Source organism: Bombina bombina, chromosome 6 (genome assembly GCF_027579735.1).
Source record: "Bombina bombina isolate aBomBom1 chromosome 6, aBomBom1.pri, whole genome shotgun sequence".
In the NCBI taxonomy this organism is placed as follows: Eukaryota; Metazoa; Chordata; class Amphibia; order Anura; family Bombinatoridae; genus Bombina; species Bombina bombina.
This window is the reverse complement of record NC_069504.1, coordinates 1,051,429,152-1,051,446,547: the sequence shown is the minus strand read 5'-3', so window position 1 is coordinate 1,051,446,547 and position 17,396 is coordinate 1,051,429,152. Positions and strand designations below refer to the sequence as shown.

Below are 17,396 nucleotides of genomic sequence, written 5' to 3'. Positions count from 1 at the left end.
TTCGGGTTTCTTCTGTAGCCGACGTCCTCTTCATGTGTTCACCCGCCACACACAGAAGTTTAAATGTGATGTACCCCTTTGCATTCCTATTGGCTTATTTTCAATTCCAAATCAGCCAATAGCAAAAGCTTTCATTCTATTGGCTTATTTGAATTTGGAAATGAAAAACAGCCAAAAGCAATGCAAGGTAGGGTACCTCTAATTCAAACTTCATTGTGCGGCGGGTGAAAGTTTCAGTGACAGAAGATCCAAAGATAAGAATATGCATTGGGTGGAATATGTATGACTACTTCCCCAGCATCTTAAAAAGGATGAAGATGGAGCACCGCTGCCGAGATGAAGGCAGAAGATAGGCCTTCGCCGCCTCCATGAAGAGGAGCACTGCCGTTGGAGAGCACGTAGAAGCCAGATTCAAGTTCAGTGAGTACGATCTTTGGGGTTAAGCTGTACTTTTGTGGGGGGTGGGGTTTTTTGTAAGAAAAAGAGCTATGCTCACTTTAGGGTAATACCCTACCAAATGCCCTTTTCAGGGCAATTTTTATAGTATGCAAAACAGAATGAGAAGCAGTCTGCCAGGAACGAACAGCAGCATCAATAGCTTGTTCTATGGTCCGGTTACCACCTGGTAGTAGCTTCTTTCTGCCCAATTGTGCTTTTTTTTAGATAGGCTTTTTTTTTTTGGGGGGGGGGGGGGGGTAATTTTATTGTAGAATGGGGTTGTATTTGTATTCATATTTGAGAAAAATTGCTTTGGGGCAACGCCCTACAAAAACATAATTTATGCTTACCTGATAAATTCCTTTCTTCTGTAGTGTGATCAGTCCACGGGTCATCATTACTTGTGGGATATTAACTGCTCCCCTACAGGAAGTGCAAGAGGATTCACCCAGCAGAGTTGCTATATAGCTCCTCCCCTCTACGTCACCTCCAGTCATTCGACCAAGGACCAACGAGAAAGGAGAAGCCAAGGGTGTAGTGGTGACTGGAGTATAATTTAAAAAATATTTACCTGCCTTAAAAAACAGGGCGGGCCGTGGACTGATCACACTACAGAAGAAAGGAATTTATCAGGTAAGCATAAATTATGTTTTCTTCTGTTAAGTGTGATCAGTCCACGGGTCATCATTACTTGTGGGATACCAATACCAAAGCAAAAGTACACGGATGACGGGAGGGATAGGCAGGCTCTTTATACAGAAGGAACCACTGCCTGAAGAACCTTTCTCCCAAAAATAGCCTCCGAGGAAGCAAAAGTGTCAAATTTGTAAAATTTGGAAAAAGTATGAAGCGAAGACCAAGTTGCAGCCTTGCAAATCTGTTCAACAGAGGCCTCATTCTTAAAGGCCCAAGTGGAAGCCACAGCTCTAGTGGAATGAGCTGTAATTCTTTCAGGAGGCTGCTGTCCAGCAGTCTCAAAAGCTAAACGAATTATGCTACGAAGCCAAAAAGAGAGAGAGGTAGCAGAAGCTTTTTGACCTCTCCTCTGACCAGAGTAAACGACAAACAGGGAAGACGTTTGTCGAAAATCTTTAGTTGCCTGTAAATAAAATTTAAGGGCACGAACTACATCCAGATTGTGCAAAAGACGTTCCTTCCTCGAAGAAGGATTTGGGCACAAGGATGGAACAACAATCTCCTGATTGATATTCCTGTTAGTGACTACCTTAGGTAAGAACCCAGGCTTAGTACGCAGAACTACCTTATCCGAGTGAAAAATCAAATAAGGAGAATCACAATGTAAGGCTGATAACTCAGAGACTCTTCGAGCCGAGGAAATAGCCATTAAAAATAGAACTTTCCAAGATAACAACTTTATATCAATGGAATGAAGGGGTTCAAACGGAACACCCTGTAAAACGTTAAGAACAAGGTTTAAACTCCATGGTGGAGCCACAGCTTTAAACACAGGTTTAATCCTGGCCAAAGCCTGACAAAAAGCCTGAACGTCTGGAACTTCTGACAGACGCTTGTGTAACAGAATGGACAGAGCTGAGATCTGTCCCTTTAAGGAACTAGCGGATAACCCCTTTTCTAAACCTTCTTGTAGAAAAGACAATATCCTAGGAATCCTAACCTTACTCCAAGAGTAACTTTTGGATTCGCACCAATATAGGTATTTACGCCATATTTTATGGTAAATCTTTCTGGTAACAGGCTTCCTAGCCTGTATTAAGGTATCAATAACTGACTCAGAAAAACCACGCTTTGATAAGATCAAGCGTTCAATTTCCAAGCAGTCAGCTTCAGAGAAGTTAGATTTTGATGTTTGAAAGGACCCTGAATCAGAAGGTCCTGTTTCAGAGGTAACGACCAAGGTGGACAGAATGACATGTCCACCAGATCTGTATACCAAGTCCTGCGTGGCCATGCAGGCGCTATTAGAATCACTGATGCTTTCTCCTGTTTGATTCTGGCAATCAACCGAGGAAGCATCGGGAAAGGTGGAAACACATGAGCCATCCTGAAGGTCCATGGTGCTGTCAAGGCATCTATCAGGACCGCTCCCGGATCCCTGGATCTGGACCCGTAGCGCGGAAGCTTGGCGTTCTGTCGAGACGCCATGAGATCTATCTCTGGTTTGCCCCAACGTCGAAGTATTTGGGCAAAGACCTCTGGATGAAGTTCCCACTCCCCCGGATGAAAAGTCTGACGACTTAAGAAATCCGCCTCCCAGTTCTCCACTCCCGGGATGTGGATTGCAGACAGGTGGCAAGAGTGAGACTCTGCCCAGCGAATTATCTTCGATACTTCCATCATTGCTAGGGAGCTTCTTGTCCCTCCCTGATGGTTGATATAAGCTACAGTCGTGATGTTGTCCGACTGGAACCTGATGAACCCCCGAGTTGCTAACTGGGGCCAAGCCAGAAGAGCATTGAGGACTGCTCTCAATTCCAGAATGTTTATTGGAAGAAGACTCTCCTCCTGATTCCATAGTCCCTGAGCCTTCAGAGAATTCCAGACAGCGCCCCAACCTAGTAGGCTGGCGTCTGTTGTTACAATTGACCAGTCTGGCCTGCTGAATGGCATTCCCCTGGACAGATGTGGCCGATAAAGCCACCATAGAAGAGAATTTCTGGTCTCTTGAATGGAATGAAGGACACGGCATGCACTTTGAAGTTTTGTTAACCTGTCCTCTGTCAGGTAAATCTTCATTTCTACAGAATCTATCAGAGTCCCCAGGAAGGGAACTCTTGTGAGTGGAAAGAGAGAACTTTTCTCTTCGTTCACTTTCCATCCATGCGACCTTAGAAATGCCAGTACTATCTCTGTATGAGATTTGGCAGTTTGAAAGCTTGAAGCTTGTATCAGTATGTCGTCTAAGTACGGAGCTACTGAAATTCCTTGCGGTCTTAGTACCGCCAGAAGAGTGCCCAGAACCTTTGTGAAGATTCTTGGAGCCGTAGCCAGTCCGAATGGAAGAGCTACAAACTGGTAATGCCTGTCTAAAAAGGCAAACCTTAGATACCGGTAATGACTTCTGAGAATCGGTATGTGAAGGTAAGCATCCTTTAAATCCACTGTGGTCAAGTACTGACCCTCTTGGATCATGGGCAAAATTGTTCGAATAGTTTCCATCTTGAACGATGGAACTCTTAGGAATTTGTTTAGGATCTTTAAATCCAAGATTGGCCTGAAGGTTCCCTCTTTTTTGGGAACTACAAACAGATTTGAGTAAAACCCTTGTCCTTGTTCCAACCGCGGAACTGGATGGATCACTCCCATTAATAAAAGATCTTGTACGCAGCGTAGAAACGCTTCCTTCTTTGTTAGGTTTGTTGACAACCTTGACAGATGAAATCTCCCTCTTGGGGGAGAGGATTTGAAGTCCAGAAGGTATCCCTGAGATATGATCTCTAACGCCCAGGGATCCTGAACATCTCTTGCCCAAGCCTGGGCGAAGAGGGAAAGTCTGCCCCCCACTAGATCCGGTCCCGGATCGGGGGCCCTCAATTCATGCTGTCTTAGGGGCAGCAGCAGGTTTTCTGGCCTGTTTGCCCCTGTTCCAGGACTGGTTAGGTTTCCAGCCTTGTCTGTAGCGAGCAACAGCTCCTTCCTGTTTTGGTGCAGAGGAAGTTGATGCTGCTCCTGCTTTGAAATTACGAAAGGAACGAAAATTGGACTGTCTAGCCTTGGCTTTGGCCTTGTCCTGAGGCAGGGCATGACCTTTACCTCCTGTAATGTCATCAATAATCTCTTTCAAGCCGGGCCCGAATAAGGTCTGCCCTTTGAAAGGAATATTAAGCAATTTAGATTTAGACGTAACATCAGCTGACCAGGATTTTAGCCACAGAGCTCTGCGTGCCTGAATGGCGAATCCTGAATTTTTAGCCGCAAGTTTAGTTAAATGTACTACGGCATCTGAAATAAATGAATTAGCTAACTTAAGGAATTTAAGTTTGTGTGTGATGTCATCTAGTGTGGATGATTGAAGTGTCTCTTCCAGAGACTCAAACTAAAATGCTGCTGCAGCCGTGACAGGCGCAATACATGCAAGAGGTTGCAATATAAACCCTTGTTGAACAAACATTTTCTTAAGGTAACCCTCTAATTTTTTATCCATTGGATCTGAAAAAGCACAGCTATCCTCCACTGGGATAGTGGTACGCTTAGCTAAAGTAGAAACTGCTCCCTCCACCTTAGGGACCATTTGCCATAAGTCCCGTGTGGCGGCGTCTATTGGAAACATTTTTCTGAATATAGGAGGGGGTGAGAAAGGCACACCGGGTCTATCCCACTCCTTAGTAACAATGTCAGTAAGTCTCTTAGGTATAGGAAAAACGTCAGTACTCGTCGGTACCGCAAAATATTTATCCAACCTACACATTTTTTCTGGGATTGCAACTGTGTTACAATCATTCAGAGCCGCTAATACCTCCCCTAGTAACACACAGAGGTTCTCAAGCTTAAATTTAAAATTTGAAATGTCTGAGTCCAGTTTATTTGGATCAGAACCGTCACCCACAGAATGAAGCTCTCCGTCTTCATGTTCTGCAAACTGTGACGCAGTATCAGACATGGCCCTTGCATTATCAGCGCACTCTGTTCTCATCCCAGAGTGATCACGTTTACCTCTTAGTTCTGGTAGTTTAGCCAAAACTTCAGTCATAACAGTAGCCATATCTTGTAATGTGATTTGTAATGGCCACCCAGATGCACTCGGCGCTACAATATCACGCACCTCCTGAGCGGGAGATGCAGGTACTGACACGTGAGGCGAGTTAGTCGGCATAACTCTCCCCTCGTTGTTTGGTGAAATATGTTCAATTTGTACAGATTGACTATTTTTTAAAGTAGCATCAATACATTTAGTACATAAATTTCTATTGGGCTCCACTTTGGCATTAACACATATAGCACAGATATCTTCCTCTGAATCAGACATGTTTAACACACTAGCAAATAAACAGCAACTTGGAAATACTTTTCAAAGTAATTTACAAATAATATGAAAACGAACTGTGCCTTTAAGAAGCACAGAAAAATATTATAACAGATAAAATAATTAAGTTATAGCATCAATCTTTGTCAGAATATACAGTTTTAGCAAAGGATTGTTCCCCTCAGCAAATGATAACTAACCCAGGCAGCAGAAAAAAAATACACAAATAAACGTTTTTTATATCACAGTCAATACAATCAGCACAGCTCTGCTGTATGATTACTTCCCTCAAAAAAGACTCTTGAGATCCCTGAACTCTGTAGAGATGAACCGGATCATGCAGGAAGAAAATGAACCTCTGACTGAGTTTTTCTGATGCATAGTGAAAGCACCAAAATGGCCCCTCCCCCACACACATAACAGTGAGAGGGATCAGTGAACTGCTCTAATTTAAATCAAAACTATTGCCAAGTGGAAAAAAAGTGCCCAAAACATTTTTTCACCCAGTACCTCAGAGAAAAAAACGTTTTTACATGCCAGCAAAAAAACATTTTACCTCAATAATTAATTGTCATTTAAAACCTATTGCAAGTCCCTGCAAAATAGGTTAAGTCTATGTATACAGTTTAAAAGCCAGAGAAGTACCATTTCCCAGAAAACTGAAGTGTAAAATATACATACATGACAGCCTGATATCAGCTACATCTACTGCATTCAAGGCTGAGTTTACATTATAACGGTATGGCAGGATTTTCTCATCAATTCCATGTCAGAAAATAATAAACTGCTACATACCTCTTTGCAGATTAATCTGCCTGCTGTCCCCTGATCTGAAGTTTACCTCACTCCTCAGATGGCCGAGAAACAGCAATATGATCTTAACTACTCCGGCTAAAATCATAGAAAAACTCAGGTAGATTCTTCTTCAAATTCTACCAGAGAAGGAATAACACACTCCGGTGCTATTATAAAATAACAAACTTTTGATTGAAGATATAAAAACTAAATATATCACCATAGTCCTCTCACACATCCTATCTAGTCGTTGGGTGCAAGAGAATGACTGGAGGTGACGTAGAGGGGAGGAGCTATATAGCAACTCTGCTGGGTGAATCCTCTTGCACTTCCTGTAGGGGAGCAGTTAATATCCCACAAGTAATGATGACCCGTGGACTGATCACACTTAACAGAAGAAAGCCCTTCTAAGGGATATTGCTATAGTAAGTTTTAGTGTTAGTACCGGGTTTTTTATTTTGGGGTGGGGGTTTTTAATGGGGGTTATAGTTTTAGAATAGGAGTAACTGTTTTTTTTTTTTATTTTTTTTGGTAATGTTTTTATTATTTTCTGTAATTTTAGTTTTTTTTTATTTTCTGTGATGGTAGTTTTTTTGTGTGTAATGTTACGTTTTTTATTTTTATGTAATGTTAGGTTTTATTTTTTAATAACATAGGGAGTGTTAGGAGGGGTTAGCTGTTAGCAGGTAGTTTGCGATGAGGGTTATGGCGGTTTAGGGGTTAATATTGTAGCGTAGTGGTGTGTGGTGTGGCGGTTTAGGGGTTAAAAGTGTAGTAGGGTAGTTTGCGGTGGGCTATGTGGTGTTTTTTTTCTTTCTGCTTTTTGCACTCCATTGAAGTCTATGGAGAAATACGTTAACGCAGTTGCAATATTGTAACTTCGGCTTTTTGCGCAGTTTGGGTTAGTGCACAAGCAAAATATTTTTACTTTCAACTTGCAAAAAGCCGAAGTTGAGCACAGTTAGCACGAGCGCGGAAATAAATAGCGCTCCAGTTGTAATCTAGCCCTATGGCAGCTCTCTCAGAGATTAAAACTGCAAAACAAATCCGTTTTTTTTCATGCGTTTTCATATCATGTTCCAATTGTGTTATTGCAGTCACAAATAGGCAGTGTTATCATAAATGCAAAACCCTAAACTATCCACTAGATGGCTCACTAGCATATGCTACGTAACAGGCCAATTTCTAAAGGATAATCATTAACTGTCCTGTTCCTTCTGCTTATGGTCCCCGAGTTCTTAAAGGGACACTGAACCCAAATTTTTTCTTTCGTGATTCAGATAGAGCATGCAATTTTAAGCAACTTTATAATTTACTCATATTATAATTTTTTCGTTCTCTTGCTATCTTTATTTGAAAAAAGAAGGCATCTAAGCTTTTTGTTTGGTTCAGACTTTGGACAGCACTTTTTTTATAGGTGGATGAATTTATCTACCAATCAACAAGAACAACCCAGGTTGTTCACCAAAAATGGGCCGGCAACTAAACTTAAATTCTTGCTTTTCAAATAAAGATACCAAGAGAATGAACAACATTTGATAATAGGAGTAAATTAGAAGGTTTCTTAAAATGTTATGCTTTATCTGAATCACAAAAGAAAAAAATTGGGTTCAGTGTCCCTTTAAGCCTCTTCTAAACCTCTTCATTAAGGTTTTTACAGAGGGCAGCACCGCTTCCTGCTACAGAGACCGGTTTATTCCAATGTCTCCTATTTAAGTTTCTTTACTCTGGCATTCTGGCTAGTTGATTATACATTGACTTCCTTACAACTAGGGATCTTGAAATCTAACAGTCAGAGAACAAAAGCATCTGCTGACTAAGCAAACGTTCTCCTTTATTCCTTATGGCAGTAAATTAAGAAAACAATTTAACATTCACATATGGAAAACTTATTTATATTACTTACATAAACTATTCAGAGGCTGCACACATTGCATTACATTTGCTGCCATATAAATTGGACAGTTGACTAAAATTGCACCCTCTAATTTAAAGGGCCAGTCAACACTAGAAGCTTTGTTGTTTAAAAAGATAATCGCTTTATTATCCATTCCCCAGTTTTGCATAACCAACACAGTTATAGTAATACACGTTTTACCTCTGTGATTAACTTGTACCTAAGCCTCTGCAAACTGTCCCCTTATTTCAGTTCTTTTGACAGACTTGCATTTTAGCCAATCAATGCTGACTCCTAGGTAACTTCACGTGCGTGAGCTCAATGTCATCTATATGACACACATGAACTAATGCAATCAAGTGGTGAAAAACTGTCAAAATGCATTCAGATAAGAGGTGACCTTTGAGGTCTAAGAAAATAGCATATGAGCCTCCTAGCTTTAGCTTTCAACTAAGAATACCAAGAGAACAGAGCAAAAAATGGTGATAAAAGTAAATTGGAAAGTTGTTTATTTTGGACTTGACTGCCCCTTTAACTTTAAATTTGACTTTCATGCCTCCTTACATTCTTTCAGGAAAATGCAGGGCTTGACAAAGTCATATGAATGTGATCAGCTAAATATTAAACTCAAATTTGAATTACCCATATAAAGCTTCAAGGATTTTTTTCTTTCATGATTCACATAGAGCATGTAATATTAAAACAACTTTTTAATTTACTTCTATTACCAATTTGCTTCATTTTCTTGCTATCCTTTGTTGAAAATAATATCTTGTTACGTTCAGGAGCAGCAAAGCACTTCTGGGAGCTAGCTGCTAATTGGTGGCTGCACACATATGCCTCTTGTCATTGGCTTATTTGATGTGTTCAGCTAGCTCCCAGTAGTACCTTGTTGCTCCTTCAACAAAGGATACTAAGACAACAAAACAAAATTGTAGATGTAAATAAGAAAATTGTTTAAAATTGTGTGCACTATCTGAATCCTGAAAGAAAAATGCTGGGTTTCATGTCTCTTTAATAATGCATAGAAAATAACAACCAATAATCTTTCATTGTTCATTTTGCTTACTTTTCCTGCAAATGTGTTTATTTTCTACTGCTCCCAGAGTTTAGCACACATCCTGCAGAATTAAAGGGATATGAAACCCAAATTGCTTTCATGATTCAGATAGAGCAGGCAATTTTAAGCAACTTTCTAATTTACTACTATTATCAACTTCTTTGTTCTCTTGGTATCTTTATTTGAAAAGCAGGAATGTAGGCTTAGGTGCCGGCCAATTTTTGGGTCAGCACCTGGGTAGCACGAAGCTTTGCGCTCAATAGAGCGCACTTCCATAGGCTCCAATGGAAGCCTCGTTCTCATGCCGTGAGACATGGCATGAGAACTAGTGCAGCGAAGGGGGTAAGCAAATATGGTAATCAAAAACGGGAATATGAATATATACATATATATTTGTTTATATGTGTATATACATATATATTTACAGGGAACACACAGTGCCAACAGACTGCTAGGTAAAGGCACCTCACACCCGCTGACTTTAACCCCTAAAAACTGCCTTGTGCACTTTGTTTTTTAAATTAAAGAGAATATTTTTTTTTTATTATTATAGAAGCTTACACTTAAGTTTGGGGGCAATTATGGCACAATTTTAGGAGCGCTAATTGCTACCGCGGGCTTGCGAATTTGTCCGTTTACTGTCTAGCAATAAATTAGCACTCCCTTTGTAATCTAGCCCTTAGTAATTACTTCACTGTTCAAAAACTGTTAATGCGATGGATGGGCCTGATGAAGCGATACCAGTATTCCAATCTCTGTTTACGTCACTTAGCAGGAGTCTTAAATCGACAGAGTTGGAAATCTGAGGTTGATTTCTTTGTTTGGGCCTTAGTTGTACTACTGCACCAGAGAAAGTGTATCTGCTTAGCAAATTGTCATTGTAGTCCACCACCAGACCTTAGAAGGTTGACTCAGACGAGCACAACAGGTCTTGTTAAACAATGATTCTAAACTGTGCAGTTAATTAATAAAAAGTGCTCATGTACAGCGCTGGCAAACAAAGAATGCAATCCTACAGTACACGTGGCTGCAATTTGTCGTAGTGAGCAAAAGTGTACGTTGCTGATAAATCTAAACTATCAAAGAAGAAAAAGCAAAGATTAGTAAAACCTCAAATACAAAGTGAGAAAGTTGTTTTGTGCATCTAGGATAGAGCACAACAAATTATAATTATACTTGGATGGGCCCACTAGTATCCTTTTCCTACTAGTGCCCCCTATGGTAATCTCAGTGCCCCCCTTCCACCTTTATGCCTTTTGGTCCCCTCTCAGTAATCCCACAGCACCCCAGGGGGCAGTACAACCCACTTTGGAAACTACTTCTTTAGATCTTGATTCAAACTATTTGTGAGAAGCCCTGTTCACTCGCCGTTTAATAGCTCTTACGTTTTCATCTTTTCTGCTGTGTACCACAGAAACCATCTACTATATATTAACGCTTTTGCTTTAGAAGATACAGTACAACTACTGAGATACTCAGCACCCACGCTGTGACATACTAGTGGCTTATAACACTGTCACAGGAATTTGACCTGGGGTGTTGACTGAAGACTACAGAAAGAGGTGGGTGCCATATAATTATCTATTAGTAATATTTCATCACAGGAATGCCGATAGCGATACTTTTTTTTTGAGCCTGTACCTATTTAAACAAAACCTTTTCTAAATGGTAATAGCATGAAACAATTCCAGACATATACTGTCATTATGTTTTAGGTTACAGTTATATTAATTTATACTTTATTTTATCTAACTTCAGTAGGCTTTGGGATGTAACATAGTTAAAAGAATACTAAACCCATATTTGTTTCTATCATCATTCAGGTAGAGCAGCAATTTTAAGCAACTGTTTAATTTACTCCTATTACCCATGTTTCTTTGTTCTCTTGCTATCCTTTGTTTAAAAAGCAGGAATGTAAAGCTTAGGAGCTGGTCCATTTTAGGTTCAGCACCCTGGATAACCCTTGCTTATTGGTGGCTACATTTAGCCATCAATAAGCAAGAGTAGCCCAGGTTCTGAACCCAAAATAGGCCATCCCCTACGCTTTACATTCCTGCTTTTTAAATAAAGATAGCAAGAGAACAAAGCAAAATTGATCATGAAAGAAAACATTTGGGTTTAGTATCCTTTTAACAAGATAGCACATTAAAGAGCATTCTGTTGCAGCCCTCTTTGTGAGCTAAGAGGTTAATCATGGCATATGATAGCAGCCGAGGTCTCAACGACCTAGATGTCTAAGAAAATCACCAAGATTTGATCCACTTTATAAGTCACTACCATAAATGCCTTAGGAATGGCTGAACCTTTTTAAGAGCTATGGATTTGCAGAGCTGAGATTACACCCATTTCAGTCTTCTTTCTCCAGTTTCGCTGCCTGCTCCCTGATTGCTATTTACAGCAGAGGATAGAGCATTTATCTGACACCCGGTGCAGTCATGGCAACGGTCTCCATGGAAACAAGAAAGCAGCCGTCTGTTACATCCATCCCGTGCATGTAGCACTGTGGAGAGCCGGGCACATTAACCTCTGCTTTACTGATCTCTCAGTACTCAACACTATTAAATGCCAGGTCAAATACAAAATAAACTGTGCAATGATATCACAACAATACTCTAGCAGGTACAGCTGTGTAAAATTACTATTTAAAAATATTAGGGCGCCTTTATTATTAATGCAATGCAGCTTACCATAATGAGTTTGTCTATAAGAAAAGTGTGTCCCTCACAGTTTAATGACTGTAAGTTTGTTACTGATGTGTGCCACACTTCTGCTACAAAAACATTCATGTACAATAAATCACAGCTACAATTGCTGGAATCCAGATTATAACCACATTTAAATGGATAGTCTAGTCAAAATTCAACTTTCATGATTCAGATAGAACATGCAATTTAAAGCAACTTTCTCATTTACTCCTATTAATTTTTTCTTCATTCTTTTGGTATCTTTATTTTAAAGAAAGCTTAGGAGACGGCCCATTTTTGGTTCAGCACCTGGGTAGCGCTGGCTTATTGGTGGCTACATTTAGACACCATTCAGAAAGTGCTACCAAGGTGCTGAACCAAAAATGGGCCAGCTCCTATGCTTACACTCTTGCGTTTTCAAATAAAGATACCAAGAGAACAAAGAAAAATTGATAATAGGAGTAAATTTGAAAGTTGCTAAAAATTGCATGCTCTGTCTGAATCATAAAAGTTTAATTTTGACTAGACTATCCCTTTAACACTTTTGAGATAATGTTGAATGCTGGCTTGGTACCAGACCAACATGGCTCACATCAGCAGCTTAAAGGGGCAATAAGCTCCTCATGGATTTGTGTAAAAATTGTGCTTTGCCCAACGTTGCCTAAAGAGAAAATAAATAAATGCAAATGCTGGTTTAAAACCTAGGTTAGTGATTTTGATGTTTGGCTGCTCTAGGGAGCATGGGACAAAGAACAATTTTTACATAAAACCAATAGATCTTTAAAGTTTCTGTTCGAAAGGTCGAATCCTAGATTGATAACTGCTTATAATAATATTAGTGTAAATATTTAATCATTTATATAAGTGCAAGGCTGTAAAATTCCACAAGTTGCAGACTAGTAAGAAAACGGACAATAAAGAAAATCAGCCAATATCTAACACTGAGTAGAGTAGCAATTTATATTGAGTGCACTAGTAGCTATTTTCCCCTGACAAGTAGACTGCAATTACATTTTTCAGCCCTTGTATATGCATAGTATATAGCAGAGTTCAAAATAAAATGAAAAAAAAAAACATTGCAAACTCATGTATGGGTCAAGAAATCACTGTGTAGAATGTTGTAGGTTCAGGGTTTTGGAATATACAGGGTACATTCCAGCTTTTCTGCTGCAAGTAGAAAACCACAAACTTAAATTACAGGAAAAGTAGACAAAATAAAAAACAACACTACATTACACAATTTGTTTGTTTTTTTACTCCATCAACATTTTATGGGCAATTCCATTTTTAGTTTAATGATTCATAAGTCTATTATTCGCTGACTAAAAGCCTACCCAGGAGGATGGAGATGTAATATTACCACAATGTTGAGGCAGCTCGAGCTATAAAAAAGTCACACATAAAGTAAATGTATCTAGCTGCATTAGCGGTTTCTGAGACTATATGCACAAATTTAAAAATGGACAGTCAAGTCAAACTTAAACTTTTGTGATTCAGATAGAGCACACAATTTTAAACAACTTTGCAATTCACTTCCATTATGTAAATGTGCACAATATTTTTATATGCACACTTTCTGAGGCACCAGTTTCTACTGAGCATGTGCAAGATTCTCAGGATATAGGTATATGCATTTTGTGATTGGCTAATGGCTGTTACGTGATGCATTAGGAAGAAAATGTAACAAAATGACATTTGTGAGTTTGAATTTCAAATAAGTGCTTTTGCATTGTCTTTTTATTGTGCATTTGAGGACTATGCTATTTTACTGTATTTAGTGGTCCTTTAAGAAGCCCTGTTGTTGTGCAAGTTTTTGCACAAGAGCAGGGGACAGGATTGCACAAGAGAGCACGGTCCATCTGCAGCTTAATACCTTTTCCCATTAACCCTTTGAGTGCTAAGCACTTTCCCACCTGGGTGCTAAGGTTTTCTTAAAGGGGCTTTTATTTAATATTTTTAAAAATATTTTTTTTTACTTCTTTTTTTTATTTATTTCAGATCCCCAAGACTTACACAGTTGGAAAGGTTAGGCGATTACCTTTCCAACGGTGGGTCTTGGGGGTCTGTAGCTGCTTAGATGCCTGAGATACAGGCTTCTAAGCAGCATGCCCCCTGCTCCTATATTTAACATTGTTAATGTTAAATAAAGTTGCGCGGTGACGTCATCACGTTTATTGCGCGTGACGTCACCACGCAAAACGGAAGCCCCGGCGATGCCTTTCATTATGCAGCACCGATCGCCGGGGTAGGAGCGGGTGGGAGCCCCCAGATCTCCCTCAAGTTTGGAGAGTGCTAGTGACGGCTCTGAGCCGTCATTAGCACCAGAGTGGGAAACTCTGTGACGGCTCAGAGCCGTCATTAGCACTCAAGGGCTTAAAATGGCTTACTATTTAAATGGTGTCTTGTAAATATAATATTTATAAATTATACGAAGACAAAAAAAAACAAGCAACGTATAAGAAGCACTGGTGAATGTTTACTGAACCAAAGGGCAGTTGGCAGCAATGACAAATTAGGAATACCTGTATTTGGGGACACTTTATGGTAATAGACAAATATATAATTCTCTGTTCAAAAAGTGAGAGGAAGAAGTAGGCTAGAAAATAGTTAAAGGACCACTCAATGCAGTAGAATTGCATAAATAACAAGTGCATAATAAAAAGACAATGATTAACACCCACCTACTTTGAATTTCAAATAAGCAGTAGATTTATTTCTGACAAATTAATTTTTCCTCCCATTTTCTGCCCCCTGTATCATGTGACAGGCATCAGCCAATCACAGACTAGTATACGATTACGTATACACTTGAGCACATGCTCAGTAGGATCTTGTTCCCCAGAAAATGTGAATATAAAAAGGACTGTGAAAAATGTGATAATGGAAATAAATTGAAAAGTGTTTAAAACTGCTGCTCTTTCTGAATCATAAAAGTTTATTTTGACTTGAGTGTCCCTTTAACTATTTACATATTTGTATACATCTATTCAACCTCTCACTCATGAACCCAGAATTCTGCTCAACCTGACTGTATCTTCCTGTAGCTTCCATCCTTACCTCTCGAATAATACTATTTTCTTTCTCTTTCTGGTCTAGTAGGCTCTCCAGGTGGTGCACGTGCATCTCAGCTTCTGCCAGCCTACGTGTCCTCTCATGGTCCTCCTCCATGATTTTGGAAGAGATTCCCTTACTTTGTAGCATTTCCAGCAGCTTTTTGATGGACTCATCTCGGGCATTCAAAGTCTGTTTCTGTGTATCAATACGCAGTTCCATCTCCTCAAGTGTCTTGCGCAGTAGGAAAAGCTCCTTGGCTTGGCGGTCACGTTCTGTACGCAAATGGTGGAAGTTGTCCTCGGTTAGTTCCCCTGTAAAGGATTCCTTTGGACGGCCCACATCTTGCTGAAACAGCTGATTTAGATCCCTTTGAATCCTAAGCTCATCCTGGAGAGCTTGGATCGTCATTTGTAGGTGCTGGAAGAAGATAGAGGTAAAGGTTAGATACAATAATTATATAAATCAGTGTTTGAAAACTAAATGGGCAGAAAAGCAATACATTTATGTTAGAATGCAAGTTTAGTCATACAGAGCCTCTATGGAATCACCTTGTAATTAAAAGACTTTTCTGTAGTCTTACAATAAATTAACATACCAGACAAGTGTGAAACTTTCTTGATGCATTAACACCCTGCTCGCAACAATTTTTTATTTTTTTTAGAGGCCAAACTTCCCATCACTTTCTTTATTTGGAAGTTCCAAAATGACTGGAACAGACAAGACTAGCCTCTGTCATTGTAAACTATCATTTGTTTGCAGTATGTCATCTTATCAGTTAGGAACAGAAGGGTTAGGCTTGTGAAGACTATAGTGTGAACATCCAATTCAATTTATATTTTATATTTTAAAGAAATCATAAAATGCTTGACCGTATTAGGGATGTTATGTTTCTATATGTCCTCGTGTAACCTTGTTTACAAGATAACAATGCTATTCCCTTAAGTGCCTCTGATCAATTACTCCGCCCACAAATGTGGTAGCTACTAATCCACAAGCATATGTAGAAGGTGAAATTGTACTGTTATGTAGCTTTGGTATCGGTTTGGATAAAACACTCTGAGACTGTAATATAAAATCTTTCATTTTGCTTAGTACAAACACTTGTGGGTTTTCAAGTAACAAGTTTTTTACTTTAACAATCCCCATTGGATTATTCAATATGCCCCCATAACCCCTTTGCCAGACTCGATCATCATCACCAGTCCTATTAGTATGACTTCAAAAAATGCCAATAGCTTGGTTTTATTTTACACATAAATAGATAGCATCAGAACAGATGGAAGAAAATCTATACAAACTGAAAATCAGAAATACATTCGCTAGCAACAAGAGATATTTAGTCTAATTAAAACATGGAATCAAGGTATTGATATCAGAGATAGTTAACCCTGCAACTGCTGAGATTCACCCTGTGCTGTTTTGGAGTTTTTACATGCCGATCACATTTAATCCCCACTGTGGGCCATTTTCAGTGAGTAACCCTGACATATTATATATGTATTGGTTTTTTTCAGAAGACCCAAAAGAGTTAAACTTTAATGTTATTTTATGAATATAACATGAAGCGAGAACTGTGCAACTAAATTTGTGAATGTTTTTTTTAATCATTTTTATTAAAATTTGAACAAATAAGGTTGTAAACACAAGTATGCGTTTTGTTTTTTTCTAAACTCTATAGTGAAAAAAATAAGTTATGTTCATATAAATGAGTGCCTTTTGGAATATTTATAAAACTGGTTTGCACACGGGCTCCCATGCGCCTCTGCTCAAATAAATGCACATGCATTCATGTCAGGCGATCACCTGGCTATTAAAACTTATATAGGGGCTTTATTTTAAAGGGGGGCTTCTGGGCTTTACAATAAGGAGGCATTGGGGTGTCTAAGCCTTTTTGATGGCCTGTTATAATGTGATGTATAGTGCTCAAACATGTTTATTTATTTTTCTATTTTACTTGGTTGCTGCATACTCCTTACCCCACTCCTACATATTTCTAGGCATGGCAAGAAAATAGAAGAAAAATGAATATGGCTGTCAGCTCATCTTTTTATTTACAAATATCTGAAAACCTCCATAGAAACAGTTTTTTTTTATTTTGGGGTTCCAGAATACATTAAGGAGAATGACCATCAGACAGAGAGAGAAAACAAATTATTTTATTAAAGGGACAATATAAAACCAATTTTCATAGAACTGCATTTATCAAGAATATGCACAGATACTGATCTAAAATCCACTATAAAACCTTTTTTTAAACTTACTTAGAATTTTCTAATTTAGCTGTTTATAATGTTAGGCTGGGACACCCACTGAAAGGTGCCAAGAGCAGACCCCCACCCTGCATATGAAAATAACCATTATACAAACAGAAGCAAACTAAAGTCTGTATACATCAGTATACATCTACAACTTTGGGGCTTGGTTAGGAGTCAGCAAAATGTTATTTAAAAGCAAGAAAAACTATACATTTTCACAAAAACACACCCAGATGGACTATATATATATGGATCAAATACAAAACATTGT

General features: G+C 39.0%; 1 protein-coding gene across 4 annotated transcripts in view; it reads right to left on the bottom strand.

Annotated features, from left to right (window-relative positions):
• The window catches only part of ERC1 (ELKS/RAB6-interacting/CAST family member 1), an 871,748-nt gene that overhangs the window by 660,325 nt on the left and 194,027 nt on the right, over window positions 1-17,396 (bottom strand). For all 4 annotated transcript variants that reach the window (XM_053718843.1, XM_053718844.1, XM_053718845.1 and 1 more), the window contains exon 3: window positions 14,874-15,287. In XM_053718843.1, coding sequence (XP_053574818.1) covers window positions 14,874-15,287 — 414 coding nt within the window. The remainder of the gene's footprint in view (window positions 1-14,873; window positions 15,288-17,396) is intronic.